We start from the raw sequence: 16,022 nt of genomic DNA on the forward strand, positions 1-16,022 counted from the left end.
GAGGGAATGGTCTAGAGCTTGAGAATAGGAGGGACCAAGTAAGTGGATTAGTTGAAAGGACTTTACAGGGCCAGGAAATACAGACATGACAGGCCTGGCAATCGGAAGATATTTGAGGTAAAGTTACATTTTTTAAAGATGAGCTTAAACAGTAAGGAAATAAAGTTGCTAATCGAATTGGTGCTGATAGTTTGCCACTGGGTCAAAGAGGAAAGTTTATTGGGAGGGAAAGGTCAATGGATGGTCTTTATTTTTGTACTATGTGTGGAAGTTTGAATGAAAGTGTATATCACTGGATTTGTGATTATGAAGATCTGAATGATTGGAGAATTGAAGTGTTTGGTAGGATGGATTTTTATTTTTAGTGTTTTGCGAGAGTGTGTGCGGCTTACTCTGTCGCGTGATGGATCATGGGCGCTCAACAGTCCCCCTCCTTGATGCGGCCATGCAAATATCTCAGGAACGGTAAGGGTATTAAGTCAAAATTTTTAAGACAGTATTGAGGGGAGTGTCGAAATAAATCAAAATATATTGTATGCATCCAGTTTGTCAAAAGAGCGTATGTTAAATATCTCAAAGGCGGCTAGAATATAAAGTCTAGACTTCTAGGGAATGCTGAAAGGGATGTTGAACTAAATCAAAACAGATCATATTCATCAAGGTTGTTGACATGATACTTTTCCAAACCACTACCTAGCGAACGCCTACGCCAAAGTCACGAATTAAAGAGTTTCAAGAGTCAATAAAGAGAGCAGAGAGATGCATCTAATATTTATTTGCTCTCTTATTCCATTTTTATTCAAATGTAATGTTTTCAACATTCTAACCGAAGGATTCTTTCGATTATACTATCTGCAAATTATTGTTGAATGGGAAATCATAGTTCAAGAACCATTCCAACTAGAACGAATATTTTTTTTAAGCCGAAAACCTGAAAACTGGAGAAATATTTTGTATTTTAGGCCATAGGAAAACTTTGACAATAAACAACAAACATAAATTAGTAAAAAAAAGAACTTTGCGAAAATTAAAAGAAATCAAAGAAAATTAATGAGCCAGATTAAACTTAAGATGAGCACAAATAAAATCCTTCAATAATTGAAACTTAAAATAACTAGAAATTATTATCAAAGAATAAATGAAACGAGCAAAAATTAAGATAAATAATCAAACGTAAAGATAACAGATACTGATATAGATGAATAAATAAATCTTGAAACCAGTAAGAATATAGTTGAATGCTCAAGTCAATCTAAAAAAGAACAAAAATTACTGAAACAGGAGTTTGCTTACTGCCCCTCCCTCCGCTAACTGCAAAACTTCTAAAGCCTATTGGGTCATTTGCACCTTACTGAAAACACAATATACTATAAAAGTATTTTTGTATTTATAATATTGAAAAAAAACCCGTAGTTGAATTAAATCTTGAACTGCCTGGATTTTCAAGAATTAAATATTAATATGTTAAATATTCAGTTTATTTTCATTAGTTCTTTCCAGTTATCTTGATTATTATAGTGACTTGTTTTTATTTTTCGTCGATTTCTTAAAAAATTAAAGCACATTGTTCAAAATACATATAGTTGTATCATTTTTTTTATTTGTTTGTCTCATTATTTGTCTTTTTGTCTCAAATGGGTCAAAAGAAATTCCAGTACTTTTTTAAACCGTGTTTTTTTATGATAAATCTGCTAATTCGAGTAATAAATGTTCATTAAGACTTATGTTCCCTATGTTAGCTACTGGTGTAGCTGTGGGTGTTTTGTTTCTGTAGCTGTGTAGCTGTGTAGCTGTGTGGTGTAGCTGTGGTTTTTTTTCGGTTCTTCTGTGCTTTTACATCAGTGAAAGACGAAAAATTCAAGCTAAACCATAAAATTTGAATTAGAAATGGAATAGTTGTGGGAAAAGTCAAGTCATGGTCAATTGTATAAAAAGCCAAGACAGATAGTCCAATTAAGTGGGCATCAAGTCAAGGTTAACTCCAAAGATAAGATTCATTTCTATCCAGTATTATGATTTTAGTGAATCTTTCTGATGGTTTAATTAATCCATGTATAAATGAAAGTATGAATTAAACGTTAGACAATTATTATTGATTTTTAAGTAATTCTTCCCGAAAGCTTTCTGTCCTCTCCAAGTCTTTTAATATCCATGATTTTCTCTACAATTTCTTTTTTTCCTTTTATTTTGATTTTTTGGGGTGAGGATGAGGATAGGGCTTTTTCTCTCCTGAGAAATTCCTGCACACTTGACTGTTTCCGTTTGCCATTCTTTTTTTGGTTTGGTACTCTCCATACTTCAGGAAGTGGCACGTTTTCTGTCTAAGTACTTTAACTATTGAGGCTTGTTTCTTTTTTTTATATTTCCTTATTTTTTTTTTTTTTTGACATTTTTTTATATATATTTTTTATATTTTCTATATTTTTTTTTCTAGAGATGACGAAGCCGATTTAAGAGATAACATATGGGCTGGTATGAAATGTGTCCTCTTCATATTCTTAATAATATCAGCACTGGCCTTCCCAAATGGGCCGTTTACGTGACCTCACCCTGTCATTTGGAGAATGGTGTTTGCTTAAGTGTTCTCTATCTCCTATCTTTGTGCTTCATTCTATTCCAAAGTTATTCCACTGTCAGAAATATACTTGAGTGGCTTGATCCAGAATTGGAAGGATTCAGGATAGATATGGACAAGGTAGTTTTGTTTCTTTATTGGTGGCTATCAATTATTAGATGTGTCTATTGAGCTTATTTTGATGTTTTCAGCCTATTCATATCTGTGCTGAAAGATTCAGGATAGATCTGGACAAGGAAGTTTTGTTTCTTTATTAGTGGTTGTTAATTATCAGGTGAGCCTGTTGAGCCTATTTTGATATATTTAACCTATTCAGGTCTATTCTGATAGATATGGACAAGGTAATTTTATTTCTTTATGGGCTGTCAATTATCAGAGGAGGCTGTTTTGATATGTTGAGCCTAGTCAGATCTATTCTGAAAGATTCAGAATAGATTTGAATAAGGTGGTTTTGTTTCTTTATTTGCTGGTGTCATTTATAAGGCCAGGATATTCAAACAAATAACATGCTTATTAAGAAGACTTCATCGTACATAATGTGAAAAACCAAATTGATAGGTGATTTAGGGACAGTATATTGCAGAACTGAAAACGGATAGAAAAAAAAGAAGCATGCCATTAGATTGTCTGTTCAATTCTCTGTTCTTACGTAATGGTCATTTAAAAAGAAATACCTTCTTTCATTAATAATTCAAATTTTTCAGTCACTTTAAAATAATAGATGATATAATAATACTAACTGAAAGTTAAAAAATTAAGTAATTAAAAAGAAATTAAAATAATAGACAACAAGAAAAAAAATGTTATACGCAGGAAAAAGCCTCCGGCCTTTTTTTTAGTAGAGACTTGTAAAGAACGATTACGTTCCTATCAAGGGCGTATTCATGGAAGGGGCTAGTGGGTTTGAGTTCTCTCCCCCTGAAATGTTTGTCTGACTCGTAAAAAAGGAATAAAAATCCATACGTAAAAAAATTGATTCCTTTTTTAAGCTTTTTGTACCCCTCCCCCCCCCCCCGAAAAAAAAATCCTGGATATGGCCATGGTTGCCATCACTGTTTCCCAAGACACCCTTCAAAGTATTCTTAATAGATCTTCTCCTCTCCTTGTAAATAAATAAATAACTTTATTCCTCACGCCTCTCAATACAAAATTTCTATACAACTGACACCTTTTTAAAAGAAAAATGTTATGGCAGGGCGAAGAGCGGATCGACTGCGGCATGATTTCCATTTAAAGTCGTCCTACGTTAAAAGTCTCGAGATATGGTATGTTTATGTTTAGGCTATTGGAGAAGGCTTCCAGTGATTTCATCTTTTCGACTGGGAATGGTAGTTTGTTCCAGATCCTGATGACCCGGGGTATGAACGAATGTTGTCCGCCTTTCATGTTGGTGTATGTTGTCTTTGCAACTGACGCCGTTATATAGTTCGTCTATAACATCATTTATGGTTGTAACATATGATTATGACGCCATTCATCATCTTGTATATGAAGGAATGCATTTGGTGAAAGTTACTTCATCTAATCGAATTTATTTATCTCTTTATGGAAAGGTATCTCTCCTCTTAAGAGAGGAGTTCTATCTGATGTCTAGAGACACGCCTATCTTCAAAAGCCTTATCATCTCCTTAGAGATAATCTCTCACCATAGGAGAGCCTCGTCCAAACAGAAGAGACTCTAGAAGTCGAAGACTGCTGAAACCGATGCGGTAACTACGAACGTATGTGTTTCTACCAAACATTTCTTGAATACACTGACTCTTCTTTACAATCAGAGGAATCAGAGACTTCTTTAAAATCTGATATTTTGAAAACAAAAGGAAAAATGTTGGTTCACCCCTCCTTAATGCAATGATTTCGAAAATTTGACAAAATTATCATAAATTTAACGCGTCAATCGTTTTGTCTGCTCCTGTGAAGCCCCTTTTCTCAGTTGAAAGTGCCTGTTTTACCTGCAAGAGAAACAAACTTAGGGATAATAGAATTGGAAGAGGATTAGTGTTGAAAGTGAAACAGGATATTGTATGTTGTTTCATGAGTGAAACGAATTGTTATGGTATGTATGTTCATAATTCTTACTTTTCTATCAAAAAGGTATTGCCTTATTGAAACTCAGATGCTTACCCTAGTCAAAATCGTTTCTATAGTATCTTTTACACGTTTTAGTTCTGGTGTATGTATTTGGGTATTTAAGTGCGTATTTTAGTATTTAAATACAAAAAAATGTTTAGTCGCGTATATGGAAATACTATTTAAGTATATTTACTACCAAGTATTTTGTATTTGTATTTATATACTTTTTAAAAGTAACCTGTTAGCCTACTTCAGAAGGAAAAACCTGCTAATGAACACCTAGTGGATTTTTTTTGATCGCAGGGGGGGGGGGGAACTTGTATCATGTATTATACATATCTTGTACCAGACCTAGTCCAAGGGAAGTTTATTATTTTTACTTCTGAATCTCTGCCTGTTGTCTCTGGCCAACCCTCCTACAGTTGATGCTGGTTTTTATTTTCAAATTATTTTCTTTTACCTTTATCTTACCCTGTTATGATAATTCAACCCCTTAAAAACAAGCAAAAAAGAATCAAAGTGATAAAAATGTAAAAATAAATAGTATAGGCTGTTCTAAATCATATATTCGTCCTGTGTTTTGGAATACGTGTTTAATATTCAAAATCTCCTTTTTTCCTCCTTCTTATTATTTATCATGTTTTCCCCAAGGCTTCTCAATTTTCATGCGGGAAATTTTACAAGGAGGGTGGTATATTATCTGGGGGATCTTTTATGGGGAAGATTTTCCCTCTAGGAAGACATTAGAGACATTAGCCAAAAAAAAGGTCAATAGAATCAAAAATTGAGACATAATTTATTTGAACACGAGCACAGAAAAAAAGAAAAGAATTATAGGACAAAGGAAAAAACTAAAAAAAAAAAAAAACTAAAGTGGGAACTGCAAAGCTTTGTTGTTTGTGGCTAATATTTTAACCTGGACAAACAGTGTAAACCACTACTACTAACAGCTTACTGCAGCACCAAGCCGACTAAGGCCAACGTAGTAATGCACGCTCCTCCAACCCAGTCTAATCAAAGTCTTCCTATTTACACACACCCAAGAAGTTCCAATTTTCCTTAAATCTATCTTTAGGACCTCCTCCCACCCATTCGGGGCCTACCTGCTTTTTGTTTGCCCCTAGACGGTTGCTCGGTAAGGACGATCTTGGGCAATCTGTCATCCTTCATACGCAGAATGTGTAGTAGTCATCTCAACCTTTCTCTCATTATAGTCCTAGAAAACGGTATTGAGCCATGTTTTTTGTACAGCTTACTGTTTGAGATAGGGTCAGTCAGTCAGGTCAGCAATCCGTAGTAATTTCCCTGGGAAACTTTTTGCAAATTTTACTTCGCTTTTTTAAGTGCAAAAATTGAATAAAATAGACCAGATAATGTACTATGCTCATTCCCACTCAGTAAATTTGGTTCTTTGTGTAATTGCTGCTCATTTTCCAGGAATATGGAGTCAATTGTTCTGACATTAATCTATCTAAGCTTTGGGGCCACATGGACGTTTTTGCATTTTCGCATTTCTTTGGATGGCTTATGAAGGCGCTTATAGTCCGTCATTATGGAATACTATGGACTATTAGTGTAATGTGGGAAATCACAGAAGTAAGTATATACTCTATATTGCAGCTTCTATTGATCAACTAATGTTTATTTCTGATCGTGAATTTAAAAACTGCTCACTGTTGTTCTGTTTTTTTTTTTTTTTTTTTCTTTTTATCTTGTTTTTTTTTGTAGTGGCCACTTAATGAGTGTATTAGCTGTTACTTATCCCCCCTTCTGTTCCCAAATGTTCAGTATAAAACAATAACAAGTAAAATAACAGGGAATTTACCTAAAACAGAGAAATTTGTTTAAACCTTAAGAATGTTTTGGCTCTATACACAAGAGCCGTCCTCAACAAACTACATATATAAATAAAATAAAACATATCTCTACAATGTTTGTTTAAAATTGAAAGAAAAAGTATATTAAAACAGTCCCAGAATCATTACTTCAACGAAGCGTAACCAGGACTGATAATAAAACCATACAAAACTAAGTGAATTGAGGTACAAATCAAGAACATGTTTTAATGTTATTCTCGCCTTTTTAGCAGGTAACCTAAAAAGAGTTTTTGGAACAATTTCATCGGTATTGGCTGTTTGGTTTTTAACATTATTTGTTATTTATCATTTTTAATTAAATTCGTGCATAAAGCATTGAGTGAATACTCCCACATATACTTATTTAAAAGAATATCATTGTTTAGCTAAGTTTAATGTCAATGGCCTCTCACGCAACTTATTTCATTCCCAAGTAATTTCTAATGAGGGAGGTGTCATCAAAAAGTATTTCATGGCTGGGGTTTTCAAAATAAAGGCTGCTTAGAGCAGAATTAAAAGAATTATGAGTAACGTTAGAATTTAAAGCCATGGTTTTATCATCTTTATGCTGTTGCAGGCGTTTCCCTAAATTTTGATGGGTTCTACCCATATAGTAATCGCCACAGTCACATGGTATTTGATAAACCTCTTTCCAGCGATTAACTAAAGTTTTATCTTTGTCAGAGTTTTGGAAGTTTTGCAGAGTTTTATTTTATTTATATACGTAGCTGTAGCCCTTCCCTTGGGACTTTCGGGGGTCATTTCACCCCCTGAGGCATGTTTATTGGGCCTTTCAATAAGGATGAACCAAACGGTTATCTCAAAATTTCATTTGGATCTCTTTGGAGGAAAAAGGGCATTGGAAGGGGGCTTGTTGCCCTTCACTCTGTTTGGTCATGTAAAGGCCGCCTAAACTATTAATTTTTGTTCGAATCACCCTCCCCCCCCCCCTGCGATCTTCTAAAACCATTGGTTCGACCGGATCATTCTTGAGCGAAACAAAAAACAAACAACACACATCCGTGATATTTAAATAGTGACAAAGACTGCGCTACCGAAGACCAAAGGCCACCACGAACACCAAACTGACCAGTGACAAAAAGTAAGAACCGTGTAAGCAACAAGGTATGCTTTGCGCAAACACTCTGATTTTAAAAGAAAATATAGTAAATAAAATAAATGTAATATATATAAAATTAAACATAGCAAATGTATAGTAAATATAAAATATATAGCAAATATAGTAAAATATAGTAAATATAAAATTAAATAAATCTAGTAAAAAAAATACAAAAGACTAGAACTGGAAAGACAAAAAACTTTAAACAATGTACACATAAAAAGTAAAAAAAAAAATCCCAAACACCAGAGAAATAAAAGAGAATAAAAGTGAAACATACGAAATACAAGCATTCCATTGGGTTATGTTATACAAAATAAGAGATTAAGTAATCTCAATTGCCACATTACGTTTCTGTCTTGCAAGAACAAAATAAATTATTTTTTCTAACTAAGGCAGTGTCAAGCAAATCAACTAATGCAAAGGTTTCGGCTTCAATTACTATCCTCTGTACAGTAAAAAAAAGAGGCTAAACGGAAACCGTAAAAAATGACTTACAATTGCTTTTTATAATTACTCACGGGAAAAAAAGAAGTCATTTGTCATGAAATAAAATTTTTCGTGCTTTTTTTCTAGATTTCATTCAATGTAAAACATGCGTTATTCCTTAGAAAGTTAAGGAGACATCATTTTTACCACTTTATTTTAATTATAGAATATACTACTGATAAACTCCTTGTTTTTCCAGCCAAAAGTCAGTCAACCAGTAGTTTTTCTATGAAAGTAACATATATTTTCAAATGTTGTTTTGCTGTGTGGGCTAGATAACCCAATTTTGAAATAAAATAGTTTCAATGGACACTTTTAGTGATTTTGCCTCCTTAATGACGCCAATTTTAATGATTTGGATGAGGATAAAGGATACTTTCAGGTTTTTTGGCAAAAAAATAAAATGAGATTTTACGAATTTTTCCTTAGAATGAAGTTTCAACAAAATCATAAAATCTAATCAGGAATGGCTCTGCCAAAGATGTTTTTCCATGACATTTGGCTAAAAAAATGGGATTCAGGAAAAAAAACAAATTAATAAGAAGCAGAAACACATTTTAAATCACAATTATTGCTTACAGTTCTTACAGTATAGTATGCCCTATTTTCATTAATAATAGAGGGGAAAACTAAAACCAAAGCAATGTTTGTAGAATATTTGCCGAAGTTACAAGAGACCCTTCGACATTGCACACTACAGGTCTGTTTTAAAAGGTGGCCTACGTTTAAACCCCCAAAAATCCCCCGTGGAGAATAGCTCATGCGGAAAATAACCCTGCGGAAAATACTCCCTTGGAAATACCACCTGGAGAATACCTCTACCCACCACGGAAAATAACTCTTGCGGAAAATACCCCACTAATCTGGGAAACACCCCCGCGGAAACCAGCCCTCCCCCTCGAAAAATAACCCTAGAAAATATCACCCGTGGAAAATACAGCCTGTGAAAAATAACCCCTCAGAAAGATCCCTTGGTAAAATATCCCCCAGAAAATACCATCCCCACGCGGCGGGTTGGTCTCCAATCCCTTTGATTGAAAAAGGATTAGGACTCTCAATTTCTGTTCTAATGAGAACACTCCCTAGTTTCTATGACCATGAGGTGGAGGTATAGATAAGGAAGGGCAGTCCCCCTCCTATACGAAATAAATTCTGCTTATTTTGGGGCTTACTGTTACTCTTTTGCTTTCATAATAACAGCATAGAACAGAAACTTCCCCGGTGGGGGTGTTTTAAGTGAAACGAACTTTCCACGGAGAAATATTTCCGTAGGAGGAAAGAATTTTTCATGGAGGTGGGGGAATGGAATTCCCAGTATTATTTGAAAACGATCAGAAACTAAATCTAAAAACAAGCTTTTTCAACTGAGAGTAGGGAGCAATATCAAAATTTAAAACGAATAGAAATTATTATGTAGAGAAAAGGGGTTGCCCCCTCCTCAAGACTCCTCTTTACGCTATAGTTTTACCTTGTTGTCTTAGTTCTTTAAGAATAGAGCGAGGTCTTGAGGAGGAGGCAAACCTTTCGTACACGTAATATTTTCTATTCGTCTTAAGTTTTGATGTTGCTCCTAACTTTCAGTTGAAAAACTTGTTTTTGTTTTTTTACTTGATTGCTTACAGATAGTATTTGTTAATGAGTTTGATGCTTTTTTTTTTTTTTTTTTTTTTTTTTTTTTTTTTTTTTTTTTTTTTTTTTTTTTTTGTGCTGTTGCATTGGTGATTTCTCTTTTCATGATATGGAACAAATTTTTAAAAAAAGAGGAAAAAGCTCCACCTACTCAAAAATGAGTAGAAATAAATTCAAATAATTTTCCAAGCGAAAAACTACCACGAAATCACTATCAATAAACAAATAAAACCCAAAACTAACAGAAATTACAATAAATAAATGAGTCAGACTCAAAACAAGCAAAAATTAACAGTAGTAGGGCTGACAACCCCCAAGGTGTCTCAAGACCGGAACATAATTTACACTTTACTGAAAACAAAACATATTTTAAATGTTTTCACTTTTTTTAATTTTAATAAATAAAGAAGTGTTAAGACTATAAGGAATAAATACCAGAATGTATATATTAAACTTACAATACATGGTCATTTTTTTATTTTTATTTTTTTAGTAAAGTAAAAATTATGTTCTAGTCTTGAGAAGGCGTGGTGTTGTCAGCCATAATCCTTTTAATTTTTGCTTGTTTTGAGTTTTACTAGGTTATCTGTTGTAATTTCTGTTCGTTTCGGGTTTCATTTATTTATTAATGGGAATTTGTGGTAATCTTACACTTGGAAGATAAGAAAACAAGCTTTTAGAATTTGATAACGTTTTAGTCCATACAAACTTAAACAATAAGAATGTGTTGGCTCCCAAAGCCAACTACCCTTTCAAAGGAAAGCTAAATCTTCTTAGACTTTTTGCTACCATTTTCTGTTTTGTGCAATACATAGCAAAAAAAATCTTCCTATTTTTACAAGAGAAGGTAGTAGGAAGAGCGTCAGGCTTGTCAATGACTTGAGACATGAAAGTTACCTTTTTCATTTCCATTTAATTTTCTATCATCTAATTTGGATATATCTTGTGCGGACCAAGAAGAAGGACGACTTTTAGATAACCTGAAAAACATATTTAAAATAAATTTGGGGAAGGAATTATTTCAGGAAATTCGGAAACATTTTTTTCAGGAAAATTCCCTATGTCTGTCTTGAAAAAAATCCCCACTGTCTTGAAAAAACTTTCCCTATTGTTTCTACTTTGTGTTTGTTTAAAATTCCCTATGTAACCCCAATATAACACAATTTAGAAAATCCTGAATGTATAAGACAGTTCAAATTTGTAAATTCATTTGCTGCTAAAAAAAAAACTCAGTTTTCAATAAAATTTAGCTTGGCATACATTTTACATTCTAAGTCAGACCATTTTTTAATCAAAGTTTGTAGGAATGACTTATTTTGTGATTTTTTTTTAGCCAAATTATTAGTTTGCTGGACTATAGTACAATTTAGTGGACTTCTTGTTGTTTTTGGCTTGTTTCCTTTCAAGCCAGTGTCAGTGGTCATAGTTCACAGTAATGTACAGTGGGGGCGCATTTTTCCAAACCCCTGGAAGCGGGGACATACTTGTCGTTTTTTTAGTTCTTTCAATAAAAATTCTCAAAAAGGTGTTTTTCTCAATCTAGGAAGGGGAGCGAAAAATCTTGAGGGGGTAGACCACCCACCTCCCTCATTTGACGCTACTGGTCAGCGATATTTTGAATGAAACTAGTAGCAGAAAAATACGTCTTAATCAGATCCCAGAGGACAATACCACAGAAAATAAATAATCAGCTCAAGAAATCGCTTAAACCCGAAAGGAATCCTGAAAAGAAGATGGAAAATAGATCAGTTGAAAACTCAGTTGACACTCGAGAAAAAAGAACACCTACCAATACCTATTGAAACTATAAAGCTGTTTATAATATCTAAACAACAAGAAAGATTTTCGCATTTAAGCAAAGAATTGCCCATTTGACCATCTCAAAGTTTTTAGTACTGATTGATAGGGCCGTATCCTGGATTTTGTGAGGCCTTGAACGAAATATATGTTGTAAAATAGGGTTTTGACTAGCTGAAAATATTTCCATATTTTTACGCAAATATTTTAAGCTTTGTTTGTTTTCACGAATAAAACGACATTTACGCTTTAGTTAAGGCGGCGTATTTTTTTCTTAATTTAGTAGTTTTACTTTACTACTTATATAGAAAAAAAATGAAAAAATCAAAATGCTGAATTTTACGCACAAATCGCCGAGGCCTTTAAGGGATAGTACGTACATGCTGGTCGACATGGTCTCACCGATGTTTGAAAGTTCCCCCCTTAACTGGATATCCAAGCGGCACCTATTTGTCATAAGAATTCGAATTTATTTTCCCCAAAATAAGATGTTTACTTAGGTTTTACCCAGGTCCCTTTTGAGCGTTTTATAATCCCTTAGCTATTGCTAAGAAACAAAATTAGGCGTAATGAACAAGAGACATAATGTTATATCCTAGCCTGTCCCATTCACTTCTATTTTAATCACAGAGTAATGTTTTAAGTCAATGAGGAATTTATGGAAAGATATCTATTAGCTTCCTGATGACAAACATCTGATGAAAACCCAGGAGAATGACTTATGTATAAGCAATTCGAGCACGGTTTAAATTTTTGTGTAAAATTGAGAGGCTGCGTGAAGTTAAACAGGAAATATTTTTACCTCACGCCATATGTGTTATATTATAATTATAATATAACATATAATTATAAAAATATATATATAAATATAAAAATATATATATAAATATAATACATAAATATAATACATAAATATAATCTAGTGTTTATGCTGTGGTTTCATCCTGTGTGAGAAACAATAAACAGGGCCAGATTTACCGACATACCCGGTATGTTACCTTCTTGATAAAATTTTGAACATTAATGTGGCGACAATCACCAAAGTATGGATTGCAGAGAACAACGCAGAATCAAACAGTTCGTGGTAGAACTGTAAACAAGGAACGAATAGTACCCGAAACTCTAAAAAACGGAATTTCAATATGAATAGACACATTAGAAGAATCAGCTCATTATATTGATTTCAAATATACAAGATTTCTCAAGTTTAATGTTACTCATCAAAATTGTGAGCCAGAGAAAATTTACCTGATTTTTGAAAGGAGGGAGACCCCTGAAATTAATGGAGGTGTTCTCATACCATTAGATTCAGTGTACCAGAGAACCCAATTGTAGGAGTTTCAAGCTCCTATGTGCAAAAATGGGGGATTTCCCTATTTTTGCCAGTAGACAGATCATGGATGCATATTTATATATTTTTTTAGTAGTTTTTCCCCATCGAAGTAATGGTCCTAGAAGATCGAGAGAGGGTGCATTTTGAACGTAAATTAAAAATTCTAGTGCTCTTTTTAAGTGACCAAAAAGATTGGAGGGCAACTGGGACCCCTCCCATGCCCACTTTTTCACCAAAATCTTATGATCAAAATTTTGAATAATTATGTTTTGTGTGTAAATGACCCCCCACCTAGCCTGTGGGGAGAAGTCTGAAAGTTATGAAATTCGCCTATTGTTTACGTATAGCGTTTGTTATTGTGAAGTATACAGACTTTTTTGGGGCTTATGGGCTTTTGCCTGGGGTGGGTGTCTGTAGGGCGAATATTCCTGGGGAAGGGAAATTTTTTGGGGTTGAACATTCCAGAGAAAATGTTACACTTGGGGGATTTGACAAAATCACAATATGAAATTCTTTCTAATTGTCTTACATTCTCTTTGCAAAATTTTTCATGTGGAGATGTTCCTGGGAAATTCTCCAGGGGCTTTTCCCGCGTGTTGTGATTTCCGGGAAATATTTTCTACGGAAGAGGGCATTTATGGAGAGATCAAGAAACAAATTAGAGATTAAAGTGTTATTCAAATGACAGAATGCCAAGGAGAATTTTTCAGGCTGAATCTCCCGCAAGCAATTTTACTGGGAGGGGAATTTTCAGCGAGGATGGAACTGTCAGGAGGAAATTTGACAGGGGTATTTCAAGTTGGATAAAATTACCACGGAGAAGCATTCTGCGAGGGGGGAGTTTTTTCGTAAGGGGGGCGTATTTTTCACAAGGGGTGAGCCAGATATGCCTGTATTATTTGGAAAACGAACAGAGATGATTCCGTATATGAAGGATTGCCCCTCGTCCGGACCTACCTCTTTACGCTAAAGTTTGACTGTTTCTCCCAATTTTTAAGAGCGTCTACTGAAATAGGCGGTTTGTTTAATTAGAATTCAAAGCTTTTTTAAAAGTTCTAACAGCTTTAGCTTAAAGAGCAAGGTATTGAGGAGGGAGCAACCCTTCATATACAGAATCAATCAGCCAACATTAATACACAATTTGTTTTTCAATGTATGATGAGCCCTATTCGAACCTGTATTAGTTGAAAAACGTTCAGACTTGAAATTAAAAAAAGTTGTTTTAACTGAAAGCACGTAGTGACATTAAAACCTAAAACCAACAAAAACTATTCCATATATGAAGGGGGCTGTCCCTTGGCTTAGCGCCACGCTCTTCACACTAAAGTTTTTATTGTTTTAAAATTTGTTTGACAAAGAGCTAAGCTTTGACATAAAGAGTGAGGCGTTGTGAAGTGGACAGCCCCTTTAACATACGTAATAATTTCTGTTCGTTTTAAGTTTAATTTCGTTCCTTACTTTCAGTTATAAAGAGTAAACAAATACAAAGTAGAAACAATAGGGAAAATCTTTTCAAGACAGTGGAAATCAGTTCTGTGAATATTTCGGCCCTATGTCCAAGGGCCATCTTCAGCACAATACGAGAACAAGAGAGAAAATATGTATATATAAATAAACTTATATTAAATTGTGAGAATTAAAACTAAATAATGTTATTTAAAAACTTTTTTAAAAACAGCCCTAGCATCCTTACTTCAACGAAGTTCAACCAGGACTGACAAAAAGAATGAAGTGAGAATATAAACTCATTCAAACTAAAGAGAACAAAGTGATTAAATGCAATTTCTCAGAGCCAACCTTGCTTTTTTAGCAGCCTGTCTCAAAGGCCTTTTCGTAGCTGGTTCAGTACTATTATAAATCGGTTTAGTAAAATATTTTGTTAGATCGTTTTTACTTAAATTTTAGTATAAAGAATAGTGATTATTTACTAAATTTAGTGATAGATTTAGTCCCTGTTCAAAGAAATATTATTATTTATTTTGAGATTAATTTCGATTGATTCTCGAACCACCTATTTTATCCCCAAATTTTGAATCTATTTGAATCGATTGATTCACTGATGAGTGAAGATTTTTCAAAAAGTATCGTTTGGGACGGATTATTAAATATATGCCAACCTAAAGCAGAATCAAAGGAGTTGTTGGAACTATTTGAAATTAATGCCTTGTCTATGTCTTTTTTATGCTGTTGTAACCGTTTTTCAAGATTCTGATGGGTCCTGCCAACATAGTAGTTTCCACAATCACAGGGTATTTGATAGACCCATCTTTGGCGAGTAACTGGGGTCTTATCTTTAACAGAATTTAAGAAATTAATGATTTTAGAATTATTAGTAAAAACTACGTACAGATTATTTTTTGTACAAATATTTTTTAATTTTGTTTTGATCTTTGGGATATACGGAAAATAGACAATATTTGAGGGCTTATCAGTAGCCTCACATTGTGAAATATCTTCTTCGATTTTACAAGAATGTCTTTTTATTCTACGGTTAACTATTTTATTGACAAAAGGAATGGGGTATCCATTACCAAAAAAAATTATCTCTGATAAAGTTTATTTCTGCATTTATTCAAAATGATGGACTTCAAAGAAGGGGGACTTAGCTTTGCCGCACTTCGAAGGATATCCCCTTTGGCCAAATCGTATTGTAAATGTTATTAGGTCAAAAGAATCTATACTTAAATTTACCGTTTTTTGCTACAGATCTCATGATTTTCATGTATTGATAGCTGCGAATCTTGTATCTTTTGAAGATAACTATGCCAATGCTAAAGCGAACACAGAAGTGTGTGAATCATGCCTTTCGAGAAAACGGGGGCAGTCCAGACATTTACCTTGAATTTGTCAGGAAAAGAAATCGAAAAGTATCGAGTAAAATAGCTACTGTTTAAACCGATGCCTTGGCTACCCACACTCAACTTCTTTCCACACAAACTGAGATAGACAAGATTCGTGCTGAGATTGTTAAAGCCATCGAAAAAAAGCTCAAGAAAATTTGCTGAATCAGCCAGCCCAAAACAACAAAACTTCTTCCAAAGAGTACAACATTTCTTAGGCGGTATGAGAATTCAGATTCAGTCTCTGGAACGTAGATTTCAGATTTTTGAGCAAAAAATTGATGATTTGGAACAGGAGAAGCTTCTTGAT

At 33.9% G+C, this 16,022-nt stretch overlaps 1 protein-coding gene across 1 annotated transcript in view; it reads left to right on the forward strand.

The window, feature by feature from the left end:
• Positions 1-16,022, forward strand: part of LOC136040998 (phosphatidylserine synthase-like) — a 31,390-nt gene that overhangs the window by 14,544 nt on the left and 824 nt on the right. Inside the window, exons 2-3 of the mRNA XM_065725493.1 lie at positions 2,435-2,695; positions 6,086-6,244. Coding sequence (XP_065581565.1) covers positions 2,465-2,695; positions 6,086-6,244 — 390 coding nt within the window. The 5' untranslated portion in view covers positions 2,435-2,464. The remainder of the gene's footprint in view (positions 1-2,434; positions 2,696-6,085; positions 6,245-16,022) is intronic.

This window comes from Artemia franciscana, chromosome 21 (assembly GCF_032884065.1).
Source record: "Artemia franciscana chromosome 21, ASM3288406v1, whole genome shotgun sequence".
In the NCBI taxonomy this organism is placed as follows: Eukaryota; Metazoa; Arthropoda; class Branchiopoda; order Anostraca; family Artemiidae; genus Artemia; species Artemia franciscana.